The 26547-nt window shown below is 40.6% G+C and overlaps 1 protein-coding gene across 1 annotated transcript in view; it reads left to right on the top strand.

The window, feature by feature from the left end:
• MAST1 (microtubule associated serine/threonine kinase 1) overlaps positions 1-26547 on the top strand; it is an 83705-nt gene that overhangs the window by 37418 nt on the left and 19740 nt on the right. The window contains exons 4-14 of the mRNA XM_088138470.1: positions 4604-4692; positions 5826-5901; positions 8217-8295; positions 9185-9345; positions 11245-11320; positions 11870-12079; positions 12392-12493; positions 18471-18603; positions 20648-20715; positions 23887-23972; positions 24802-25010. Coding sequence (XP_087994596.1) covers positions 4604-4692; positions 5826-5901; positions 8217-8295; positions 9185-9345; positions 11245-11320; positions 11870-12079; positions 12392-12493; positions 18471-18603; positions 20648-20715; positions 23887-23972; positions 24802-25010 — 1289 coding nt within the window. The remainder of the gene's footprint in view (positions 1-4603; positions 4693-5825; positions 5902-8216; positions 8296-9184; positions 9346-11244; positions 11321-11869; positions 12080-12391; positions 12494-18470; positions 18604-20647; positions 20716-23886; positions 23973-24801; positions 25011-26547) is intronic.

Below are 26547 nucleotides of genomic sequence, written 5' to 3'. Positions count from 1 at the left end.
AGCAATAATTAGAAAATGGAAGACATACAAGACCACTGATAATTTCCCTCGATCTGGGGCTCCAGGCAAGATCTCACCCCATGGGGTCAAAATGATCACAAGAATGGTGAGTAAAAATCCCAGAACCACACGGGGGGACCTAGTGAATGACCTGCAGAGAGCTGGGACCAAAGTAATAAAGGCTACCATCAGTAACACACTATGCCGCCAGGGACTCAAATCCTGCAGTGCCAGACGTGTCCCCCTGCTTAAGCCAGTACATGTCCGGGCCCGTCTGAAGTTTGCTAGAGAGCATTTGGATGATCCAGAAGAGGATTGGGAGAATGTCATATGGTCAGATGAAACCAAAGTAGAACGTTTTGGTCTAAACTCAACTTGTTGTGTTTGGAGGAGAGAGAATGCTGAGTTGCATCCAAAGAACACCATACCTACTCAGAAGCATGGGGGTGGAAACATCATGCTTTGGGGCTGTTTTTCTGCAAAGGGACCAGGACGACTGATCTGTGTAAAGGAAAGAATGAATGGGGCCATGTATTGTGAGATTTTGAGTGAACACCTCCTTCCATCAGCAAGGGCATTGAAGATGAAATGTGGCTGGGTCTTTCAGCATGACAATGATCCCAAACACACCGCCCGGGCAACGAAGGAGTGGCTTCGTAAGAAGCATTTCAAGGTCCTGGAGTGGCCTAGCCAGTCTCCAGATCTCAACCCCATGGAAAACCTTTGGAGGGAGTTGAAAGTCCGTGTTGCCCAGCGACAGCCCCAAAACATCACTGCTCTAGAGGAGATCTGCATGGAGGAATGGGCCAAAATACCAGCAACAGTGTGTGAAAATCTTGTGAAGACTTACAGAAAATGTTTGACCTCTGTCATTGCCAACAAAGGATATATATAACAAAGTATTGAGATGAACTTTTGATATTGACCAAATACTTATTTTCCACCATGATTTGCAAATAAATTCTTTAAAAATCAGACAATGTGATTTTCTGGATTTTCCCCCCCATTTTGTCTCTCATAGTTGAGGTATACCTATTGTGAAAATTACAGGCCTCTCTCATCTTTTTAAGTGGGAGAACTTGCACAATTGGTGGCTGACTAAATACTTTTTTGCTCCACTGTATTAATTTGTTTTGTATCAGTTTAGAAGAAAGTCTGACCAATGCTTTTCACATAACCAAGGTTCAATTTGTTGTTTCATAACTGAGTTATTTTCTTATGCATATTTTTATGTTTTTTTGTTTTAGCTATGTTGTAAATTCTTTTTAATGTATAAAATTTCTCATATTGGCTAAATTGTTGTAGTGAGTGGGCAAAGTTGTAAATGATGAAACTGGGAGAAGTGGCATGCAAGAAGTCTAGGCTGACAGTTATGATAGACCTTAAATGTATGGAAAATATACTTAAATTGCAGTCATTCACAAACCATTATTGGCATAACACCACATCCTGATATTGTTTAAGGAGATAGGAAAAGCATTTAGGAGACAAATGGAGGGGATATGAACAATTAAATGTGTCATTTTTATTTCCTTGTGTCTGATCAGAATGTAGTTTTATGACATGTACCCCCTCCCCTCTCTCCCTTCACAGGACTTTCAGTAGAGTAGCAAACTGCATTGATGTTCCTGAAAGCAATTTGATTAAGATCATCCCCCCTTTTTTTGGTAGCATGTACTCATCTGCCCTTTTCCTGTTCAGGTTGTTCAGATTTTGTCAATATGGAATTGCAACATGTAGTAGATATCAGGACTGCTACACATCAGCAAATAATAGTTCACAATAAATATCCAGGCAATCTCTGAGCTGCCATGCAGCCTGAGGATCTGACAGCAGTAGACTTGAGCAGAGATCTAGTCCTGCCTACAGCTAATAATCTACACCATAATGCTTATACATTACTGAACAAGAGCCAGCAGAATAATGTCAAAATCCTTTGTCAAGGTACACATCTAAATGGTGTCAGCCCAAATTACCTATATGTTCTGGCAGAAGATCTTTGTTTTGAATGCTTTGGTTATTGTATATTTTATTTGGTTATTGTATATTTTGCATAATACAGTATCACAGCTACTCATAGTCTCATTGGGGCAAGATGTAAAGAGAGCGGAATTGAGTCTTCTGTGCCATGGGTGGAAGGCACTGTTAAGTGACTTTAGGGAGTGAAAATGAGGCTGTTAATCACATAAATGTGATTTATTGATTATTTAAAAATTATGTTCTGCTCTGCTCTACTACTGAGAACGGTTGCTTATTAAACAGCCAGTATCCTCCTGTTTGTCTTTTAAAGGGAAAAAAAGGCTGAAAATCTGGTGGTCATAATTGCCAAGAGTGGATCCAAAATTTCTAGATTTACAGTGGGGCAAAAAAGTATTTAGTCAGCCACCAATTGTGCAAGTTCTCCCACTTAAAAAGATGAGAGAGGCCTGTAATTTTCATCATAGGTATACCTCAACTATGAGAGACAAAATGGGGGGAAAATCCAGAAAATCACATTGTCTGATTTTTAAAGAATTTATTTGCAAATCATGGTGGAAAATAAGTATTTGGTCAATATCAAAAGTTCATCTCAATACTTTGTTGTATATCCTTTGTTGGCAATGACAGAGGTCAAACGTTTTCTGTAAGTCTTCACAAGATTTTCACACACTGTTGCTGGTATTTTGGCCCATTCCTCCATGCAGATCTCCTCTAGAGCAGTGATGTTTTGGGGCTGTCGCTGGGCAACACGGACTTTCAACTCCCTCCAAAGGTTTTCCATGGGGTTGAGATCTGGAGACTGGCTAGGCCACTTCAGGACCTTGAAATGCTTCTTACGAAGCCACTCCTTCGTTGCCCGGGCGGTGTGTTTGGGATCACTGTCATGCTGAAAGACCCAGCCACGTTTCATCTTCAATGCCCTTGCTGATGGAAGGAGGTGTTCACTCAAAATCTCACGATACATGGCCCCATTCATTCTTTCCTGTACACGGATCAGTCGTCCTGGTCCCTTTGCAGAAAAACAGCCCCAAAGCATGATGTTTCCACCCCCATGCTTCAGAGTAGGTATGGTGTTCTTTGGATGCAACTCAGCATTCTCTCTCCTCCAAACACAACAAGTTGAGTTTAGACCAAAACGTTCTACTTTGGTTTCATCTGACCATATGACATTCTCCCAATCCTCTTCTGGATCATCCAAATGCTCTCTAGCAAACTTCAGACGGGCCCAGACAGGTACTGGCTTAAGCAGGGGGACACATCTGGCACTGCAGGATTTGAGTCCCTGGCGGCATAGTGTGTTACTGATGGTAGCCTTTATTACTTTGGTCCCAGCTCTCTGCAGGTCATTCACTAGGTCCCCCCGTGTGGTTCTGGGATTTTTGCTCACCATTCTTGTGATCATTTTGACCCCACAGGGTGAGATCTTGCATGGAGCCCCAGATCGAGGGAAATTATCAGTGGTCTTGTATGTCTTCCATTTTCTAATTATTGCTCCCACAGTTGATTTCTTCACACCAAGCTGCTTGCCTATTGCAGATTCAGTCTTCCCAGCCTGGTGCAGGTCTACAATTTTGTTTCTGGTGTCCTTCAACAGCTCTTTGGTCTTGGCCATAGTGGAGTTTGGAGTGTGACTGTTTGAGGTTGTGGACAGGTGTCTTTTATACTGATAACAAGCTCAAACAGGTGCCATTACTACAGGTAACGAGTGGAGGACAGAGGAGCCTCTTAAAGAAGTAGTTACAGGTCTGTGAGAGCCAGACATCTTGCTTGCTTGTAGGTGACCAAATACTTATTTTCCACCATGATTTGCAAATAAATTCTTTAAAAATCAGACAATGTGATTTTCTGGATTTTTTTTCTCATTTTCTCTATCATAGTTGAGGTATACCTATGATGAAAATTACAGGCCTCTCTCATCTTTTTAAGTGGGAGAACTTGCACAATTGGTGGCTGACTAAATACTTTTTTGCCCCACTGTAAACATTGTGTGTGTGAGAGAGAGAGAGTCCAGTATTTAGAGCTCCAGTTGGAAGTCTGATTGAAGTAGTAAGAGAACTCAGTAAATCCTTCCCCTTTTGCAACATCTATTGATAGGCCCATCCCCATCTGTACATGTAGTGGTCTCCCATTGCCATAGGTTTGCATCATACATCACGTTGGATCCATGACAGTATCCCTTCTTTCTGTAGCTTCTCTTGAGAAGTAAAACGTGATGGACAAAATGGCCTGATCCCAAAAGGGGGCTGTACTTCACTTATACAGAGGAGAGGCCTCTGCTTCAATCCTCAGCTTTTCCTGTTAGTGGAGTTCCAGCAGCAGGGCTGGGGAAATTGTCAGCTTGACACCTGGTAGTCAAAACAGGCAACGCTGTGTAAGACAGATCAGTGGCCTGACTCAGTGGAACAATTTAACTTCATATTTCATTGCTGAGCCAATAATTAAGTGGGAGATTGCAAAAGGTAACCATCTGCTATGGTATGGAGCGGTCCATCAAGCTGAGCAGGAGATAATTAATTGGCCAAATTTTCCATCTGTAGTCTTCTAAGGAGCTACTGCCTGGTTGGCATTCTTTATCCATGCACACCCTGATTCAGGCCTTTCTTCTTTCCTGCTCTTTGTACAGCTGCCGAACCAGTAACAGAAAAAGCCTGATCCTGACAAGTACATCACCAACACTGCCACGACCTCACTCTCCACTCCCAGGTCATATTGGTGAGTTAGGCCCTTGGCCTGTCTGTCCCCTCCTCCTTCCAAGAATTCCAGCCTTGAAGAGCCTCCTGCAAAATTGTGTATGAGCCACAAGAAAACCCTAGGCATTTTAAGTCCTGCTTTTCTGTTCTTGCCTAGGCAAGAGCCCATTCTTTAAATAAGCTGCCTGTTAGACTGAGAAAGAACATCTTGAATCCCATTTGTTAATGTCCATACCCAGGATTCACTCAGTGTCCTTGGTTTTTTGTTTTTTGTTTTAATCAAGGGCATCTCTCTTTCTCTTTTAATCTTTGCTCTATCCCTTATTTTTAAAATGTGCATTGCCAGAACTGTCCAAAATGGTGGTGGTGGTGGGGAAGCTGTTCCATAGCTAGTTTTATGCTGTAGCTATTTGCCACAGTGAGGCAAAACGTCCACACAAATCCAGAGCAAATTTATGCTTATTCACATCTTATTCATCATTATGAATTTATCTGAGTATTTAGCAACAAGCATGACATTCACTCCAAAGCAGTCCTATCAGATTGATTCAGAACCAATTTTGGTTGTAAGTAGTGCATCCATGTTCCTGTAGTTCTTTACATCCAACCCTGTGATTCCTCCTTTGTTTTTTCGTTATTTTATGTATCCAGGGCATCTGCCTTTTTATTCAACATATATATTTATGGCTGAGAATACTGTATAACCATCTTGTCCATTCTTCTAACTCTCTGAAGCTGTTGTCTGTCCACTGGCCTGACTTTCCATCTTTTCTAATTTTCATTAGAAAATTAGTTTCTAATCAGCCATTTGACACTAGATCATCAATCCATTGCTATATGTTTGGTGCATTGGTTTGTGTATCCATCCATCCATCCATCCATCCATCCATCCATCCATCCATCCATCCATCCAATGTTCTGTTTCTTGGCTTCCTTCTGTCTTCTATTTCCATATTTAACATGCTTCTCTATGCCCCTTTCCATCTCACTAGCTGATTGTTAGAGTTGCTGTGATAATCTTGATTGATTTTGCAGGCTCTCTCTAGAATATGCTGGCTCCTGGAAATAGATTTGATTTGGTCATAGTCCGTTAGCAGTCTCCTAAAGCAACGTATTGATTTTATTTTGTATGTTCCTACCCTGTCCTGTCTGCAGGTAGCAGCCCTCTTGACAGTCCTCGGAATTTCTCCCCCAACACACCAGCCCACTTTTCCTTCGCTTCTTCCCGCAGGTAAGAGGAGCCCTCCATCTCTGGGACTCAAATGTAAGATGAATTGCATGAATTGAGCATCCAGACTCTTTTACCCATCAGCTGCTGGCAGTCCACAAAACTGACTGTAATTCTAAATATTCCCTTTATAGGAAAGAGACTAATGCCAGAATTAAAGTGAGGAGGAACCTAGCTGCTGGCCTGCCTCTGGAAGAGAACAAGAAAAGCTAATCTTTTTATTTAAAACAACCCACAAAACTCCTGTACTCTTTTTATTTGCAGTCTTGGATATTTGCCTCTTTCCCTCTAATGACCACCACTTCTTTTGGTGATGCCTGGTCTTTATGAGGCACAGTTCAGGCCTGCCATTGATAATACAGGAATTAGACAGTTCTTATCCACAATCTTTCCATATCTGATTCTAAATGTGGGTCATCTGAGTGAGGTCCAGTGTCTGTAGAGGGAAAGAGTATCCACTTGGGGTAGAGATCAGTTCTTCAAGAAAGCTGACATACTAATAGCAAGTTGTTGTGTTTTGTTCTTGATTTACTCAGCTCCCTGGCTTACCCCAACAAGCCCTCTTGTAGGCTTTGAAGGAAAATGCAGGATTTTGGCTGTTATTCTAGGGTTTGATCTGTTAGGCCATGCCGTCAGGGACATTTGAGGTTATGGAAGAACTTCCCATCTGCTCCCTACTCCCCATCTGCTCTCTGCTCTTTTTATAGGCGGGCACATACCACTTCTGCCCACCTCCACCCACAAAACCAAAGGAACAGACTGTGAGGTTCCATCATACCCTTAGCAAAATATTGAGTAAATCCATTCTGGATTGTTTACATATTTTTGTTCTGCAATTTTTTGCATTGTACCTAAAGGCATGAGTGCTTTTATAACTTAAATTGCTTTATATTTGTAAAACCTATGCTTGGTGAAGTATATGTAATATGAAAGAGATTGTAATTAGATCATTGCAATCTGGTACACTATGAATTATTGACATGGTTAATTGATAGTAAAAAGAGGGAAGTATAACACAAATTACAGTCATTATTATATCACAAAGAATATTTCTGACAGAGAATATTCTGCATTTCTGGGTGCTCACATAAAAATACTTGAGCCATATAAATGTCTTTCAGCAGGAAAGAATGAGTTGTATGTGCTTCTTACCTGCATAGATTGATTTTTGCATATATTGTCTTAAATGGCCTTTTATGGAGTGCATGAGGATGATGTGTTCACACCGGACAACAGGCAACCAAAGCTGTTCAGTGTATAGGACCTGTAGGATTGGAAACTAGCTTTGCAAGTGAATTCAAGAAGCTTTGGGGCAAAAGTTCAAGTCATCGTGCAGAAAGATTGTCCACACAGAGCCATTCAGTACTAAAATAGTTTTATATGTAATATATGTCTTTGTCGCTGACTCTTCAGCAATATATTTACATGATCCCATGTCTCCTTGTATTGCTGAAGAGTCAGCGACAAAGACACAGGGCTGGTCACAGAGTATAGCTCTGGTGGGTCATGTTGAACAAACATACCTGGGGAGAGGTATGTGAAGCCATGCTGGAGTATAAGAAGAAGAATACTGAACCTTTTAGTCTAGTGCTTTTCAGTTGGGTGGGATTGCCATCCTATTTGATCAATATGGCCAGTGCCAACTCATCTAGAAGCATCAGTTTAGGGAAGGCTGCTTTAACCACTACTCTGCAATCTTGAAGACATGTAAGCAGACTTACATTTCTTTTCCCAGGTGAGGATTTGTTATAGAATAACTGGGGCTCAGCATTTACTCAGTTTAACATCTGTGGTGGGTGCTGCTTCTAACTGCCTTTTTTTTAAAAATCTAGGATTTCCTAGATGAAAAGCAGTAAGGGTTGAACTAGCCTTTGTAACATACGTTTTCTTAAGAAACTCTTAAATGGCCCAGAATCTTCGCAGAAGCTAGATCTGACTCCTCTTGTAGTTATTAGTTATTTACAGTAAGGAACATTTCTAGAAGAGCTGGCAAATAAGACACATCAGATTGAATTGTATTTATGACAGGATTGTTTTTTCTAATCAGAACTGATCCTGCTTTTCACTGTAAGTACTAGACCCACTTAACGTTTATATTCCATGACACGTGCAGCACCACAGTAACATTAAGATAATGATACATGTAATGAGGATATCTGCGTGAAAAGCTGCAGTTCTATACTTGCATCCCAGTGTCTGATGGGAGTACATAAATTGCAGTATTTACCCAATGATGTTGTCATGCACATTATGTGATTTGCCCCCACGCCACCCCATCTTGAGGAGTCCCATTTTTATATTCATCCTATTATTTTCAGGGCAGATGGCCGGCGTTGGTCTTTGGCTTCCCTACCATCATCTGGATATGGAACCAATACTCCAAGTTCTACAGTATCAGTAAGATGAAATACTATTTGGATAAAAGAGCTGTTTTATAGGCCAGTATTTGAAATGCTGACAGACACTATGCCCAGAGAATTAGAAATGATGTATGTGTGCAGAAGAAATTGTTAAAACCAGCCCACCGATCACCAGAGGACAACTGCTCACACAAACAACTCCCATCAGGAAAGTTTTTTATGCAGTATACTCTGCATACATGCAAGTCATCAAAAAGGACAGGGAAAGAGAATGATTCAGTCTGTGTTGCTATGGCACATTAGTGCACTTCTAGGGAAAATGTTTACATAATGTTAAGCTCTCTGAGTTGATAGGTGAGATAATGGAACATAGAGAACAGATTGGATCCATCTGTGAATGTTCCTCCTAATTCCATAGAGTTGGCTGCAGTCACATGTGTGCTCTATAATGCAGCATATGCATGGTTCATTGTATGTAATGCCATGTGAGTTTCTTGGTTGCAGATCAACATGAGGAGTGGTAATTCTGTGGCAGATCATGTGGGAAGCATGCCAGTGGCCCCAGTTCAATCTGTTGTCATTGCTAAGGAGAAGTGGGCTTCCCACCAAAAATGTGAAGAAGAGTGCTGTTGGTTAGTATGCACAGTACTGAACTGCATAGGCCAGTGGCCTGACTTGATGTAAAGGGCTCTAGATATGCAGCAACCCATATTTGTAATTAGCAGTTGGATTATATTTTGCTTTTTGCCATGTATTGTGGGATGCATTGGAAAGCTGAGCACCCCCTATAGAGGAACTGGAGATATCCCAGAAACAGCTGTACTTCAGTGTCAGATTTGGAGTGACGCACAGAAATAAACGATAGAGCTGCATTGGTGAATGGTGAATGGTCACGTGGCCAACTCTTTCCCTTCTGTTCCTCACAGTCGTCCTGTTCCTCCCAAGAGCGCCTTCACCAGCTGCCTTATCAGCCAACTATGGATGAGCTGCATTTCCTGTCCAAGCATTTTGGTAGCACTGAGAGTATAACTGATGATGATGGGGGGCGGCGGTCTCCTGCAGTGCGGCCCCGGTCCCGGAGCCTCAGGTAAGGATGGGGCAGCCGAGACAGCCTTGGGTAGCAATGCTTTGCTTCATCACACATCCCACCTTTACTCAGTACTTTTCCTAGGAAGAGCAGCAGCAACTATCCTGGAATGGCCATTCTTGTTGACCTGGCTGGCTTAGAAAATTTAGATTAGAAGACTCTGGATTTGATTCTGCCTGCCATTTTTTTTTACATTTATATTATAAATGTAAAGTAAGTGACCACTATCTGTATACTTTATGACATACAAAGAGGATCTGCTTTTTAACTTGTTTCCTCTGCATGAAAAATCATTTTCTTTTTCTGTATGACGTGCCTTCTTTTTTCTGTCCCTTCTCAACCCTGCATGACTCCAGGCCAAAGTGTTTGAAACAACCTACTTCTGGAATCCTATAACAACTTAATGTATTTAAGAGAGTTAGCTGATGTCTATCACAGTTTTACAAATTGAAACAGTTGGAGGTGCTTCTTTGCTACCAAACCTGTAATATATAGGACCGTTATGAAGTCTATGTGTATTTCTCTTAAGTAATTTAGGGTATTTTTAGCTGTGCTGTCCTCAGCCCTAAAATAGTATCATCCAAAGCATGTATGATCTACTTTTGAAAAGGCAAAATGATAGTTTTAAGAAATGAACTCAGTTTTCGGAAAGAGAAAATGGAATGGAATATAATAGAACGTGCCATTCCTTTTATCGCAAAATAATTACAAAAATATCACTTGTATCAATAAATATAAATATGTTGCAGCTCAGATTTTATAAAGACACAACCTTATGTACACTTAACTGAGATGAAGTCCCATTGGCTCTTACTTCTGAGAAGATATGCATAGGATTGCACTGCCAGTTTGCCATTCAGATAAGAGCCAAACTGGAAGCCTGAAGGAAAAGTTAAACCAACTGTATTCAAAGGTTCCTGCAGTGTAATTAATGAAATAAACCTGTAATCAAAGGGTTCTGTTGCAGTCCCTTTTTACTAGCCTTCCCCAATTTATTGCCCCCCAGATGTGTTGGACTACAATTTCCAGAATTCCATGCTGGCTGGGAATCCTGGAAGTTGTCATCTCATACATCTGAAGAACAATAGGTTGGGGAAGGATGCCACATTGTTTCCAAAGTGGTGGCAATATTTTTATATTGCTTCCTATATTACCAGGCACAGCCTTAATCAAAGGTTAAGCTTTCAGAACAGAAGAGGGATCTCATTTTGCAGGTTTCACCTTTTATTACAGCCATGCAGGCTGTAGAGGGTAACATGGACATAAGATGGGGTTACCATTGCATACTTTTCCATCCCAGCTGATGCTCCATTAGCCCAGCTTGTTGCTTATTGCCAGGCCTTGATTTTGTGCACAGTTTTGTTGGTGTGTAATGAATGCTGGTTGTGGAAGTGCAGAACACTAAGAGTAAGGTGTTGTGGGATCTACTTTGCTTTTTTTTTTTCTAGAGTGAGTAGATGACTCCAGATGCAAAACACTGGCTCATTAGGGTGGATATACCCTTAGGATAAGCACATGCTTAGCCAGAAATTTGTTTTCAGCCCTCACAACAATGTTGCACAAAAAGGCATTCCTTGGGTCATCCACATACAGAGTTTCCTTTTTTCCAACCACCTAATGTCAGGAGGCAGAGCCTTCTTATTTTACTGCTATTATTAAATAATTCAGAGTGAGAAACCCTCATCACCTGTTGCAATTTATATAGATATCTTTAAGTACACACCTAGTTGCCTTCTGCCAACCTCTGCAATACAGTATTTGCCACCCCACTGAATAAAGCAAACAAAAAACACAAAAAAACAACAACATGAGATTTTCAAATAGAATTGAGGAAATGGAAAGTATAAAGAAATGGAGAAGATTATCACCAAGGACTGATTCATGATTTTTCTTTTGCAGCCCGGGCCGGTCTCCATCCTCCTATGACAATGAGATAGTAATGATGAATCATGTTTATAAGGAACGATTCCCCAAGGTAAGGGTTGAGTAGGAAAGAGAGCCTAATCCTTGTATGAGGCTGGAACTGTTTTACATGGAAAAAAAGCAGTGGCCAAGCTGGAGGCAGAAAGATTGGGTCCATCCCCACCTTCTTGTTTTTGACATTTAAATGAATTTGACAATGAACAGAATCACTTTATATTGTCTCTTTTTCTCCTGAATATTTCAATACTCCAAGCAAACATATTGAAGAATTGAGAGAGACAAGGATACCAGAGACAACAGGTTCATTGATATTAGAATAAAGTGGGCACTTGTTTATTTAAGGAAATAGTTCTAATATCCTGAGTAATTCCCTGAAAGAGAATAGTAATAAAGGAATGGCTTTGTGACCCAAATCTCTCTCTCTCTTCCTTTCTCTTTCTCTCTTTGATAATCTGGACAGTATGGTTAATGTAATGCAAAGTTTGGGAATAAAAATTCCCAGATTCTTTGCTGTGCTTTGAAAAAGAATGGGGCTTAGTCTGAGTTTCTGGGTGTGTGCTTTTTTACCTTATGCAAGAACCTCAGTTTCTTACCCCAACAGGCCACAGCGCAGATGGAAGAGAAGCTGCAAGATTTCATTAAGTCCTATGAGCCAGACAATGTGTTGCCCTTGGCTGATGGGGCACTCAGTTTCATCCACCACCAGGTCATTGAACTGGCACGAGATTGTTTAGCCAAGTCCCAGGAGGGTCTCATCACTACCGTCTACTTCTATGAGTTGCAAGAGAATATGGAGAAGCTATTGAAAGATGTGAGTCCCAATCCAGGGAATAGGCAGGATATACATAAACATATCAGAAATATGAATAAAAGTTATAAGCAGCTTCATTCAAAAGGGTTCTGAGAAATCAAGTTAGCTTGGAGTAGCTTTTGTAAGGAAAACTAGATTTAAGTGGTGGAAGTTGAAAAGGCAGCTTACATGATGTGCCTAGTTGGTGGAATTAGAGGCTTCAGGTGACAATGAGATCATGGAGAGCTACATTTGGTGGGTGCTGCGGTCTTTTATAGTAGCAATTTCAGGCTAATTCCTCCACTAATGAGCCATCTCTTCTGTTGCTCGTAGGCTTATGAACGCTCCGAGAGTGAAGAGGTGACCTTTGTCACTCAGTTGGTGAAGAAGTTACTCATTATCATCTCCCGTCCAGCTCGCCTGCTAGAATGCCTGGTGAGGCATAGAAGGGTGGAGTGTATGCATATGTGTGGGTGTGCTTAGGAATTGGCAGAAGGACCCAAAATGCGTACTAGATCTTGTCTATAGATCTCTCTTTACGAGCACACCATAAGCACATCTTAGTGATTATGTAACATTCCACACAGGGAAGATCAGCACATAATTAACAGGTATGAAAATGGCAGCATTGCTTGGATCGGGGAGAAGATTGCTATGATTTTGGTCTTCCTTTCTCTTTGTTTATATTTATTTCCTTAGGCCTTAAAGATTGCTTGTCATATTGCTTGTGGTAGTTGCTGAGGGCTGCACTTGCACATACCCAATTCTCCTGTGCACAGACACAAAGGTAGATAGAGAGACAGACATGTGCACAAAGCTTCTGCCTCCTGCCGTTATCTTGGCTGCACTGAATTCACAGGAGAGAGGTGGGTGAAGCGTTTCCCTTCTAGCAACTGAGATGGTAAGGGAGGTAGATTGTAGCTCACCCAGTTCAGCTGTCTTCCATTCCATTCATGCGCATGCATGAATTCTCTTGGTCTTTATTTGGAACAGGTGTAGATCAAAACATGGTTCTGGGCAGAAGTGGTTTGTGGGGGATAAGAGCAGGAAGAAACCAAGGCCTCAGTCCCAGCGTGTATGGACATCAGCAGCAACATTAGCAGCTGAGGGAAAAAACAGAAGGAAGGGATGGTAAAACTTTAGGAGCACTGGGTGAGGCTGGTGAAATATGACATTTAGAAAGCCTTTACTGCTGACACCATTACAATAAAGAACAGGTACACAAGCTAGTATTTCAGCACCAGTTGAGGGGAGGATGAGAGCAAAAGGTGCTGGGAAGATGATGGAGGAGGTATGCTGGCATACAGGCCATGAGGAAGAAGAAGAAACAGGGGCAACATCACTAGCCTTGACCTATTTGCTGTGTAATGTTGTTTCAAAGATCCCTCCAGATTTTTTTTTCAGTCAAAACCAGAACAACCAAAATGTTCTGGCTTTTGTTTCTGCTGAACTTTGGCTGACCAGAAACGGTTGATAGAACTTACAGAATGCATTGATTTGTTTTGGTTTTGAAACAAAACATATTTTCTGTTTCACATACCTCCTCTTTTCTGGCTCCTGTATTTGAAGAATCCTTTGATTGCTGGACCTTGTTGGAACAGGGTCTTTCGGATAATTGGCAGCAGCTACAACAGAAATAAATAGGAAAAGTGAGGCAGATGAGGTGGAGGACAGGGGTACTACTACCAAAGAAGTACAGAAACACAGCAAAGTTGTCAAGCAAGGAGCCACGAATGGCATATATTTGAAATGTTCACAAAGTGATAGGTGGGGAACTGTCCAGCTGGAGATCACCATCATTCTGCAGCCAAATTTTGCTTAGTATCACAACAGTGGTAAATTTACAGTTTGAAAGAACTCTTACCACTTATAAAACATTGCACTTTCAAGTACTTAGAAGATATTTGAAAATAAAAGAAACTGGGCTCCTGCAAAATTGGAATACAATTTTGAATTCATTCTTACAGATTTCGTTGTCAGACAGAAGGGCATTCCTTTCTTTTCTTATTAAAAAAGAAGAAAAAAATGGAATGTGCCAAAAAGGATTTAAAATACAACAACCAAATAAACCAGGCAGGATGGATATAATTCAGTAATTCAGTTGACTGGAAAGGTTTTTCTTATTTAGGGCCATTTTTCATTCCAGTGAATCCAGGACATGCTAGTCTTCTTTGCTCCTAGCGTGTACATGATCCATAATGGTAGAACCTAAAGGCTTACACATTAGAAGGCTCCAAGTTGGAGAGAGCTGTTCTCAGAAACTATTTTTGTGACAGAAAATGAAAGAGACAGCATTAAGAATGGCAAAGCAATTAAATCAGTCAAAGGATCTGGAAATAATTAAAGGTGGTAAGTGGAAGGACACATGTCTAATGCAGATGTTTGTGTATTTGGGTCTTGGTTACACCTAAGCTGTAGCAACCTGCTTTCGGTACTCTTGAAGAACAGGTCTTGTAATTTCATTTTGCAAAATGCGAGAGCTAGGTTTCTAACCAGTATATGACATTTTAACTATATTACTCCAAAGTTAAAAGATGTGCAGTGGATACTAATACTAAGACCAATCTTAGGCCTTAACCATTAAACCTTTGAACAAATTGGGGACTAGCTGTTTGAGGAACCCATCCTGTCTGTTTATTGCTTCTAGAGGCTCATTTCATTTGGTCTGCATGAAAAGCTTCTTTTTATCTCCAAATGTGGAATGTCTCTTTAGAGAGGAGATTGGTCCCCACTCTCTTGGTTTACTAAAGGTGTATTTTTTAATCTGGCCCTTGAAATTACTAGCAGTTAGTTTAATATGGAAGATTGGGGAGTATTGCTTTAAACTTTCAGTATGATCGTGTTTATAAAAAGTGACTGTAAATAGTGTTGGTGATATTTGTTGAAGGACAGTATTACCTTCAATAAATCAATACATTGATAAATGAACAGCTTATGGAGCATTCCCCATTTTAAAGAAGTGGCTTTGCTGTTTGCCTCAGCAGGACTTTCAGCAGAGACCTTTTTGGATAGCGCACCATGCTATTCAATGATGGGACTTTGGGATTTAATTATTAGTGAGAGTTTGGATTTTTCCCTAGGCACCAAAATTTTCACCCAAGCCCTCCTGAAGGCAATGGGGATCTCTTTCCACTGGAATTAAGCTTCTTCTAGTTCAGTTCCCATGCGGAGAGCGTGCAAGTGCCCTGTTGTTGCTTCATATACTCCTTTAAGTCTGGCATTGAAAACTGGTTCTGAGCTGAACATGAGGGAGCCTCCACCTAGTTCAGTATTCCTTCTATCTCCCATCTGGGCTTTGCCCTTCATCATTGGAGGGCACAGAACATCAACTGGCCTTCATCTGTTTGGACTCGTTTTGAAGGTGCCTGAGTGTTACTCTGACAACACAACAGCCAATCACAGGACACATTTCCTCAACCGGCCAGTTGCTGTACTGCATTGGCCAGGCTGACGCAGTATCTGTTGCCCTACTCAGAAGCACAGAAGCATCAGGAGGAGGAGAATGGCCGAAGAGGGGTCCTGTTTATGCCGCCCTTTCCTCCAATCTGGAATGGAGAAAAGCAAAGCTTGGATTTCAAAGATGGGTTTCAAAAGAGTGGCGATAGGGAATATGGTTTCCTTTTAAACAACATTAAAATGCTTAGCTGTGTTTATTTAGCTTCTCTACCTTTTTTTTTCCTTTTCATCCAAGTCAGATTATAAATGGAGCTGTAAAAAGGCTGTTTTCAAAGCAGTCTTCCCCAATGTAATCCATTCTAGACACATCAGCTACAAATCCAGTCAGCCACAGCATGACGTCAGGATATGATGGGAGTTGTAGTCTAGCTCATCCAAAGAGGGCCAGGTTGGGGGAGGCTGCTCTAAAGAGCCACATGTTGGGATAGACAGTCTTAACCATGTATTCAGTGCAGAGGGTTAACTGATAGCTCACTAGGAAAGGGACTCACTGTCTTGTATCCATCAATGACCAGGCAAATGTTTTTGGAAGTCCCATAGGCAAGGCCTTCTCTCACTGTTTCTTTTCAGCAGCCAGCATTTTGAGGAATATTCCTTCTAAAATGGAGACCCCATTTAGTAATTTTGTAGATTTTCTTCACATGAGATGACATGATGTGGATGACATGAGATCCCAGTCTTGCTCAAAAGTCCTTGTAATTCATCTACTGTGATTCAGCTACACAAATATTTCAACAATTGAAATCAAAACTTCAGTGTCAGCAACTCTTTATTAACATTAAATTTCACTGATTGCCTTTGATACAAAAGTTCCCTAATGATCAACAGTGTAAACACATTGGCATCTTAGCTGGAGTATACTTGGTATCAAAGAACAGAGGTAGTGGATCCTTTAGCATTTAGCTACCTTGTTGGCTATATATTACCTACAGTATTGAAGGCAGTAAACGTCTTCATGCCAGTTACTGAGACATGTGGCATCTAGTTGTTTGGATTCCATACAAACGATGTGTTTTCTGAAAATGCATATCACATCAGCCAAGCTCTGTGGTCTGCAAAGCCCCATTTTTTCCCAGACCTCTGTTCCCAAACAGGTATCCTGCCAATTCCCTTGGTTCATATAGATAATGTGAGGGTGAGAGGTGACGCAGTGGGAAACACAGAGACTGGAAGTTATGAAAATGCAGCACCACCACCATCAATAGCCAGATGGACTGCAAGTAACCTGATACATCAAAACACCAGGAGAAAAACCTCAGGTTTTAAACTTGTGTATGTGTGTAAACACATACACACACCCAGAGAGGCAGATCTGTATACTCTATGGATGCTGATCTTTATCACAATTAGGGCTGCTTAATATCTGAATAAAGTTATTTATTTATCCAAGCCTCAACCTTGATTTGGCTGTTAAGCTTGTTGGTGTACATTTGCATTCCTGGAGAGGGATTTACAGTCAGGCTCAAGGAATAGCCATGAGAAATGCTGTCATACTTGTATTCTACCAAGGACCTCAGGACCTAACAGCTCTAGCAACTATTCCACTCGATTCTCATTTTTTTCCCCTATGGGGACTTCCATTTAGATTTTACTGTGGAATTGCCCAATCTCATTCATCTTTAAAATGCTCTGAATCAGTGTATGTATTTGAATCCAGAATTTTCTAGCTTTTTTACTCCACCAAACATGATAAAATGTCCCTTCTTGTTCACATTTCCAACATAAATTTGAGGTGGTACATCATTTTATAAAAATTCTCTTTAAGATTGTAACATATTGTAAATTTCAATCCTTTCAGCCACATATTTTCCCATTGTTCCATCTGTATATTATAACCAAAAATTTTAGCCCACATTATCATACATTCTTTCACTTATTATTCTGTTTCAAATTATAAACTTTTATTGAAATTTGAAACAGAAGAACAAGTGAAAGAATTTTCATTTTAGCAATTACATGTTCATCATTTGTACACAATTCTATTTCAAATTCAGTCTTACAATGTTCAAAACCATAAATTATTTTGTCTACTTTAAATCTTTCTAATAATTGTAAATAAGAGAACCATTGACAACTATATTCCTCTGCCACCAGTTCTTCTCTTGATTTTATTTTACATTACCCTTGACAAAATTCTAATATCTCGCAATAAGTTAACCAATGATGTTTTTGTTTCAGGCAATACTTGTTTTGACAACCGATGCACCATTTAAACAGTGGCAAAAGGATATATCTGAATTTGTATGTCAGGGAAACAAACCACAAATTAAATACAAGGTGTTACAAGATGCAAAGGAAAGAGGATTGGGTTTACCTGTTTTGAAATTGTATTTTGCAGCTTGCTGCTTGATTTGGATGAAAGAGTGGGTAGTGCTAAGAAATAGAAGACTTTTGGAGTTGGAAGGATATGACCTGAGATTTGGGTGGTATGGATATTTGTGGCACGATAAAGTCAAGGATAATGTGGATTTTAAAAATCATTGTGTTAGACATGCCATATTGAGAATATGGGATAAATACAAACCCAGATTGTGCCCAAAAACACCTTTGTGGATCTCAGCACAAGAAATAATAGAAATTGCCCGACCTCATTCACAAAATTTCACAAGCAATTCAGACAAACTCCACATATAATCGTATTGTCCCATATTTTCCCATTCCTATTTTCATCTTGTTTTCTTTCCAGGAAAAAAATCCTTAAGGAGAAAAAAAAAGGTAGAATGCCTTTTTGTCTGGTAGTACTGAGAGCCTTCCATCTAAACACTCTGAGGGTAATGTTAGGCTGAGGGACAATGGCTGTTTCAGTCCCCGGATCCTGTGAGTCCAGTCACTCTTGTCCAAGCCCAGTGCTTTTAATGTTCTACCGCCCTAGCTCTCTCTTTCGTGGTTCCCTGAAACCAATTCTTCTTTGCTAATCTCCATCCTAACTCTGACTTCCTCTGCTTCCTATCTCTAGGAGTTTAATCCTGAGGAGTTTTACCACTTGCTGGAAGCAGCTGAGGACCATGCCAAAGAGGGACATCTGGTGAAGACAGATATTCCTCGTTACATCATTAGCCAGCTGGGACTCACTCGAGACCCATTTCCAGGTAATGTAACCAAAACTATCTGCCATCCAGGCAGCCTCATCCCTGTGTAGGTACCTAAGTTACAATATCTGTTAAATGTCAAAATGACTGTATTTGTGTGTCATTTCTTGCATGTATTAGCATGGTCATCTCATAACGCCTTTGGATATGTGGCAATTTGTGATGCTGATTATTCAATTTAATATTACATGGATTCCACACAGCACAAACTTGTTCTTTTTCCTCAATAAGATTCTTTATTCTTGGGCCACTTTTGTTCCCTCTGCAGTTTTCAGGGAAATCTGTCTGATGCTGGACTGCCTATTCTATTTAGTGGGTAGGATATAAATAAATCAACATAGAATTTAGTTTCACTTAAGAGAGTTGGAAAAAGATATTGCCCAGGATAACCTCTAGCCATATTTCTAAGAGCTGAACAAAGGAGTCAAACTTATTAAGGGATTATTAAGAATTTATTAACAAAGTGTCCCATAGAAAGGAGAAGAAGGTAAATTGTGGTCTACTAGCAAGTCTCTGGATCACCATCCTGTATTTGGTGATTGTTGGAATTCTTCTAATGCCAGAATAGATGAACTTATGGTAGAAACATTTTTTGAAGATGAAAAACCAGAGAAGCTGATAGTGAAGCCTTAATTATTAAGAAATCCTAAGCATGCATACTTCTTTTTTAAAATTTAAAGTTCATATGTGCACCATCAGGGATGGTGCAAAAGGAAAATCAGACTACCCAGTTGTAGAAGTTTGGTTATAGTAGAGGATTGGAATCTTTGACATGGCAAAAAGACTTTTCAGAAGACTCTAGGCTGATGCTGGATGAACAGCAAATCTTTTCTCATCTTGACTCCAAGCCCCAGTTTTCACTATTATGGCAAACCTTATCTTGCAGCATCGACTCTTCCTCCAGTGCTTCTACATAAAACATGGTGGCTTAATGAAATTCAGAACCCCTTTGTCTTTCTCTCCTCAATTGTAGCTAAATATAGACAATGTAGCCATTAAAAATTGTATGGAAAGACACTGTCATAAAATTTCCCAATTCCACTCCTTTCAGACTTTACCAAGTTGAATAACTTTCTAGTTTTTGTGTGTTGAATTGGGCTGAACTATCTAAATGTTGATACCTCGATTGCATGACATCCAGGAATGTGCAACTACTACAGGTGGCAGATTCCAAAGGCCAGGTTATGTTGCTTGCTTCATCTGAGTAAACCAAAGGACAAACTGCCCACAATGTGAAGGACTTTTGGAGTGGCTTCTGTTTTTATTTTTAGGACCTTTGCTGCAGGCATCTGGGCTCTGGATTTGATCAGACTGATGTGCAAAAGGGTTTTTTAAACTCCTTTCCTTCAGGTTGGCCTCCCATTCAAAACTGGCCCTCCATTTTTGCTTTTCTCTCAATGGGGGAAACATTGCATGGATTCATCATGCGTGGTAGATCCTGAAATAGGATTGATAATTGTTCAGAGTAATCTAACTAGGAATCATGCTCTGGATTTCCAGAGAAGTAATAATGGAATCCACACGCAAATTCTGGAAAGTGGTAGATCAAAGGCCCCAGGTGCTAGAAGGTCTGTGGTGTGTTTCTTTATTAGGATGATTTATTTGTTACTGCTTCAGCTTGTCAACATACATTTTCACACTGGCAAGGTAGCATATACTTGTCTGCATCCGGCGTTAAATGTGTGCATATACACGTGTGTATTTGCAGGATTTAACTGTGTGTTTATATTGCATTGTGAGTGTGAGTAAAATTGCCAGTATGTGCACATCTGCATAAGGAGGTTTTTGCGTATCTGCTGTGTGTTGAGCTGCATGCAGGTGTGCTTGCAAGCGCATGGTCGAATCTTCTGATTTGCCACTATAGCACATGGAGCTTCCATATACACCCATCGATACCACATGCATGTCCCTTTGTGTATATGCATGGCTCTGTGCGCGTGTCTCGGTTTCGCCCTTTCTGTGCTTTCATAAATGACAGTGGGGTTGCTAAAGCCTTGTTCCCTTGGCTCTCCCTCTGGCTCTCCCCAAACCTTGTTGTCGTCAGATGTGCTGCATGTGGAGGAGCACGATAGTGGAGGATCCAACACGCCCGAGACAGAGGAGTTCACCGAGGTCAGTATATGGGTCGGCTCTGCCAGCCCCATCCTAGCTCTGGGCCACGGGGCCGCACGGGGACTCCCACAGACACGCCTTGACAGCATTTTGTTCACCATTCTATGCGAATGCCCACCTGCTGGATACTGGAGCAGAGGGGAACGCACGTCTGTTGTTGCTACTAGGCCTCAGATGAACATCCCATTTGTGCAAGAAGAAAGAGAAACTTTCATAATAGGCTGAGATTATGTCAAAATGTGAGGTGATGTAATATGCAAACGCTGTATTGATGCAAGAAGTTATGGCATTTACCACGCACGTGTCCTCATTTGCCTCTCCTTGTGCCCCACAGATGCCCATGTTCAGAACTACCAGCTTTGGAAATTCAGGATTGTATCTAAAGCTGTGCACTGTTTCTACTGGCAGCAACTAGAAATAAATTTGACATCAGTTGTATAGATGCTATTAGTTTGCTTTTGGGGGTTGTTGTTACTTAAATAGCAGCACCTCTTCTGTGATCCCATAGTACTGGGTTGGTTTCGGTAGTGGGGAAGTAGTAGTAGCATTGTTAAATGACTATGTATTGTATTTTTCATACGTTCATTTATTATTGTATTTAGCTTTCCAAGGTAGGATTTTTTTTTCACATTATACTTGCATATCTTTGTAAATTAATTTTTATTTGTATGAGAGAGCCAAGATAGATTGCATTTCTATGCAGAAGTAAATCCTCCTAAGTTTCATGCAAAGAATGCCCTAGATAGATTAATGAATTAATTAAGGTACAATTAATATTATTTCTAAATCAGAGGCCTAATTTCAAAGAGCTGCCTAGGCGAGGCTTGGCTTGTGGAAGAGGTTTGCGCTAACCCATGACCTTTTCCTACTTTTTCCCCTTGGACAACTAATATGCTGTCTGACATAATAATAAATTACTATATTGCAGGTTTCCCTCCGTTTCAACAGTGTGTTGTTTGGGATGAGGGGTGCTTGTTCACTGGAATACATGCATCCAAACCCCTCATGGATTTGCTGAATTTTATTTCAAGCTCTTTAAACCTTAGCTTGAGGTTTTTCTTTTCTTTTGGTTTTTGTTTGTTTTGTTTTGAGATGCTGAAGAATGTTTGAAATTACGTGCAATGTAGCAAACAAACGCCAACTTTCCTTGTTACAAGGCAAGACCACCTTTAATATTTTTTAATAAAAAGTGAAATAAATGTACCCTTAACTAGGATTCCCACTGGTTAATCAACTAAGAATTAAGTTGATTAATCTACCGGCTAAATATGGTTTTCATATCTCACATTTTAAAGTTTAAAGCTTGTGGAAACTGCTGAAACTTGATAACTTTTGTTCAATGATGATGAAAGCAGATCCAATGATGGCGACCCAAGTAGCGATTTAAGGTGGCAGCAATGTAAAACAGATGTGGGCTGCCTGCATGCAGCTGTCTAGCCCCATTGTTGTGGACCCCCCCCCCCAAGTTTGCATTTATGCAATTTTATGGCTAATTCTCTTGTCTAAAGTAGATGTTCTGCCTCTCTGGAGGCGTTACTATGTCTGTTGTTTTACTTTAATAAAAATTTGAACCTTGTATCTCAGTCATGTTCCCTATAGCTCTTGGGGGGGAGGAGCTAAGAAATAAAGAATTTAAAATAATGACCCTCGCCCTCAAAAAAGGTGTCCATTTCTGCTTTCAAGGGTGTCAGTGAGGCTGTATGCTATTGGTAAGATGTGCTTTTTGATTCTTTACGATGCAGGCTGAAGATGTTGGAAAGATATTCTTGGTCCTTCTGGCAAATTGGCTGGAGGCTAGCTAGATATCTGGGCTAGCTCTGCGCAGTGGCAACAGCAGCAGCAATTGTTAGGAACAAGTGAGAAAAAGGGAAGAGAAGGAGAATCCACTTAGGGAAGAGAGGAGGACTATGAAAGGGAGGAGTGGCATGGGTGGGTGAGGGACAAAAGGAGGGAGGCCCAGGCACTGTTGGACGAACGGGAGCTGGAGTGTGACTGATGGAAGACAGGGGAAGGTAAGAAGAGAAATGACTATAGGAGGATTGGACAAGAAACAAAATGGACAATTAGGAGAGAAACAGATTGCGTATGGGTCCCACACGTGTGAGGGAAAAGGAATAGGCTGAAAGTGGAAGAAAAGTGGTAGAAGGTCCAGGATGTTAATCTTAGTAGTTGTTTAGTGCAGGGGTTGCACTGTTCCTGAATCTCACTGGTTCCCAGGCTAGAACTGCTTTCCTTGCTTGATCTCTCCCATACTGCAGTCTGTTAATAATTCAATGATGGCATATTTGTTTTGGACAGAAAAGGCTGAATAGAGAGACATTGAGGGAACCTCTTCCACCTCCTCTTCCCTCCTGGAAATTCATCAAATGCATGATTCTTTCAGAAGCACTGGAAAGCTAACCAGCTGCTCTTTGGAAATGGAGTTAAATTGGCAGATGGCATGAGGTTTTCAGTGTAGTTTTCAGTTTATTAAATTTGAATGGCATATTTACACTTGACTTTTAAACCACAGTGAATCAACTGAAGTCTTTAACATGCAAACAGAATGTAAATAAATGGTACAGTAGCATGGACCATAAATAATAATAAACAATAAAAACTAGCAATCCAAAAATACAGTTCCAGAAATAATAGAAGAACACTTAAGTCTTCACAGTTTTCCTGAAGACTTGCAAAGATGAACTCTCAGTAGAAGATCAAAACTTTATGTAGAATCAAGAATAATTTTTGTCTTTGTCCCTCCCACCTTGTCTTAGCCCTACAGTACTTTTTTGGAGTGAGGTCTCTACTCATCGTTAGGCCACTGAAAGATCTATTGTGGTTTGCAGCCTAGGAAAGGTTGTGCAGCTTTGTTCTAAGTTCTTTATTGGTGAGGATGTGATCAACATACATGTGGCTTGCAGCTCTTTATTAGAAATTCTGCCTGAATAGAAGTTTTTACATTATTAGGACTTGCATGCTGTTGCTTAACTATGAATTTCATTTGTGCACTTGACTCTTCTTTAGTTTTGATTTCTGCATTTATAAACGAAATGACCACTATTTCTGAATGATAGAATTCAGATTCAAATATAAGAAGCCTTCCTAAAAGGGCAAAGTTCTGTTAGAACTAAATTCATGTCTCCATATGGACTATTTATGGCCTCACACACAGAATGCTTAATATTGCAGAGTCGTGGGACTACTCCAAAGCCCAAGAAGCCACCAGGAGAAGGAGACTTTGAAACTATTAAACTGATAAGCAATGGGGCATATGGGTGAGTGCACTTACTTAGCCTCAGGCTCCTTGGATCCACCAGCTGCAGGAAAGGATCTCTGCTTCTGGGTCAGCATTGTAGCTCCAAATCAAGTCTGCTTCAAATGCTTACTTGGACCAGTCGTCTGTTCCCACACTGGCGATGTAGCTCAGGGTGCTCTTGTCCACATTCACAGCAAATGGGAATATAAATTAGGACAGCAGTTCAAAGAGGCTATAAAAATGAATTATGATTTTAAAAAAAGTTTAGCGTTTGGATTATTTTAGCCTGAGGCTGAAGAGTCAGCGTAGATACCAGACAAGCCTGTCTGAGGAAGACATTCCTCAAGAAGGCACTAACATCACTGGGACTATATGGGCAGTTGGAGGAGAACCTCTGAAGACAATGTTAGTGAACATGTGGGAGGAGGTATTCTTTCAGATACCAAGATCTCAAATCCAGGATAATTCTGGATTCCGACTTCCCACTGAGAAATAGCCCAAAATGATTTTTCTATCTTAAAATGTGCTACAGTGAGGTGTTTGTTTGTTTGTTTTATTAAATTAGTATGCCGCCCATCTCCCCCAGAGGATATACTGGACATATGAGCACATTTAAGTTCCTCCTGTACAAAACTTAGTGTAAATGTTAGTTTTCTAGCCAACTTGAAAAAAGAAGTAAATTCTAATAAATATGAAGTATCTAGCAACCCTTCTTTAAAGAATATGAAAATTAAGACAGTTTAGGGAAGGGTTGCGGCACGTTGACTCCAAGATTGTGCATTTCCCATTTGTGGCAGGGAAACCTAAAAATGCCTCTTGCTGACCGCTGCTTCCTTCTTCTCTCTCAGAGCCGTATATTTGGTGCGGCACAAAGAGACTCGCCAGCGCTTTGCCATGAAGAAGATTAATAAGCAGAACCTCATCCTGCGCAATCAGATCCAACAAGCCTTTGTGGAACGTGACATTCTGACTTTTGCAGAGAACCCCTTTGTGGTCAGCATGTTCTGCTCTTTTGAAACTAAGCGGTACCTCTGCATGGTCATGGAATATGTTGAAGGTATGCAGCCTCGGGATTTGGAAGGGTTGGTACTTGCGAAATGCATGGTCTTTATGACAGTCTTCCTCCAAACTCATGCAAGAGTTATGTCATATTAACAGTAGTCCATGGGGATCAGTTGTATTGATATGCCTTAGATTCAGGTCATTTGCAGCTTTATCCAAACTGGACCCTCCAAATGTATTAGACTTCAGCTTCTGTAACCTCTGTCTGATCTGGACATAGGCAGTACTGATTGGAAAAAGCTGCATTAGGACACTGAATTTTATAAAGAAAATAACAGCACATTATTTGTAAGAATTCCTAAAGAATATAATAAATATCTTACTAAATATAATAGCGAATTTCTCAATAAATAGATTACCTACAAGAATGATAGCTGGGAGGAGGGCATAACTCAATAATTAAGCACATGTCTTATATGCAGAAGAATTCATGTTCAATCCCTGAAATACCCGAGTAAGGTGAGGGAAGATTTTTGCCTGGAATTCTGAAGAGCAGCTGCCCGCCTGGGTAGACATTCTTGACCCAACTTCTCTAATGTATTGACAATATAACTTTCCATATTGGAAGTTATGGCCATTGCAGTTGTCTGCAAGACATCCAAGTGTGTAATTCTTACATTGTGCAGAGTTATCTGAGGATTATGGTTGAATGTCCTCTTGAAACTGTCAGATTGATGCAATCTCCCAAAGAGGTTGGAAGGACTCAGCTCTGACTTCACGTGTCATGTTAGAGAATACTTGAAGAATTTTAAGAGCTGAGATGAAATAATATGAAGAGAAAACGATGCCTATCATCCCCAATAAGCCTGGGACATTGACAAATTCATTTTCTTCTGACCATCCTTTTTGGTTGGATTTGAAAGTCAAGTGAAGTATATGCAGATGCCACAGTACAAAACCTTATGAGGACTTGGCCTGAGTTTTCTATATCTGACTGAACTGGTCAGCTAGCAGCCAGGGAGATAGGACTGATACTGTGTTGCAGCCACGCCCAAAGGCCTCCCTTTCTAGGACATTGCCAATTCCCTCATTCTCATGTTATCCATGTTCTCGCTTGCTCACCTTTGGTCCCTTTGGATCTCTTTTAACCTAGGGCATGTCTGGAAAACATCTGAACTTGCATATTGCTGTTACTTTTAAATAAGCAGGTTTATTAGTTGAAAAGTCGGTTATTAACTCTTAGTTAACTCTCTTAACTCGGTTAAGAGAGCCAGTTTGGTCTAGGGGTTAAGGTACCAGGCTAGAAACCAGGAGACTCTGAGTTCTAGTCCCACCTTAGGCAGGAAAGCCAGCTGGGTGACTTTGGGCCAGTCCCTCTCTCTCAGCCCAATTCACCCCACAGGGTGGTGGTTGTGGGGAAAATAGGAGGAGGAAGGAGTGTTAGATATGTTCATCTCCTTGAGTTATTTTTAAAATAATAAACTCGGGATAAAAAATCTAAAAAACCCTTCCGTTATAATCCATCAGGAGTTATATAATGGTGGTAAACTCGGTACTGCCTTATAACTAACAAATTTAAGGCAATAAAATGT

Source organism: Python bivittatus, unplaced genomic scaffold (genome assembly GCF_059951505.1).
Source record: "Python bivittatus isolate LINGU-HERP-01145 unplaced genomic scaffold, Pbiv_v1 ctg000220_np1212, whole genome shotgun sequence".
Lineage (NCBI taxonomy): Eukaryota > Metazoa > Chordata > Lepidosauria > Squamata > Pythonidae > Python > Python bivittatus.
This window is presented reverse-complemented; position numbering and strand designations above follow the sequence as displayed.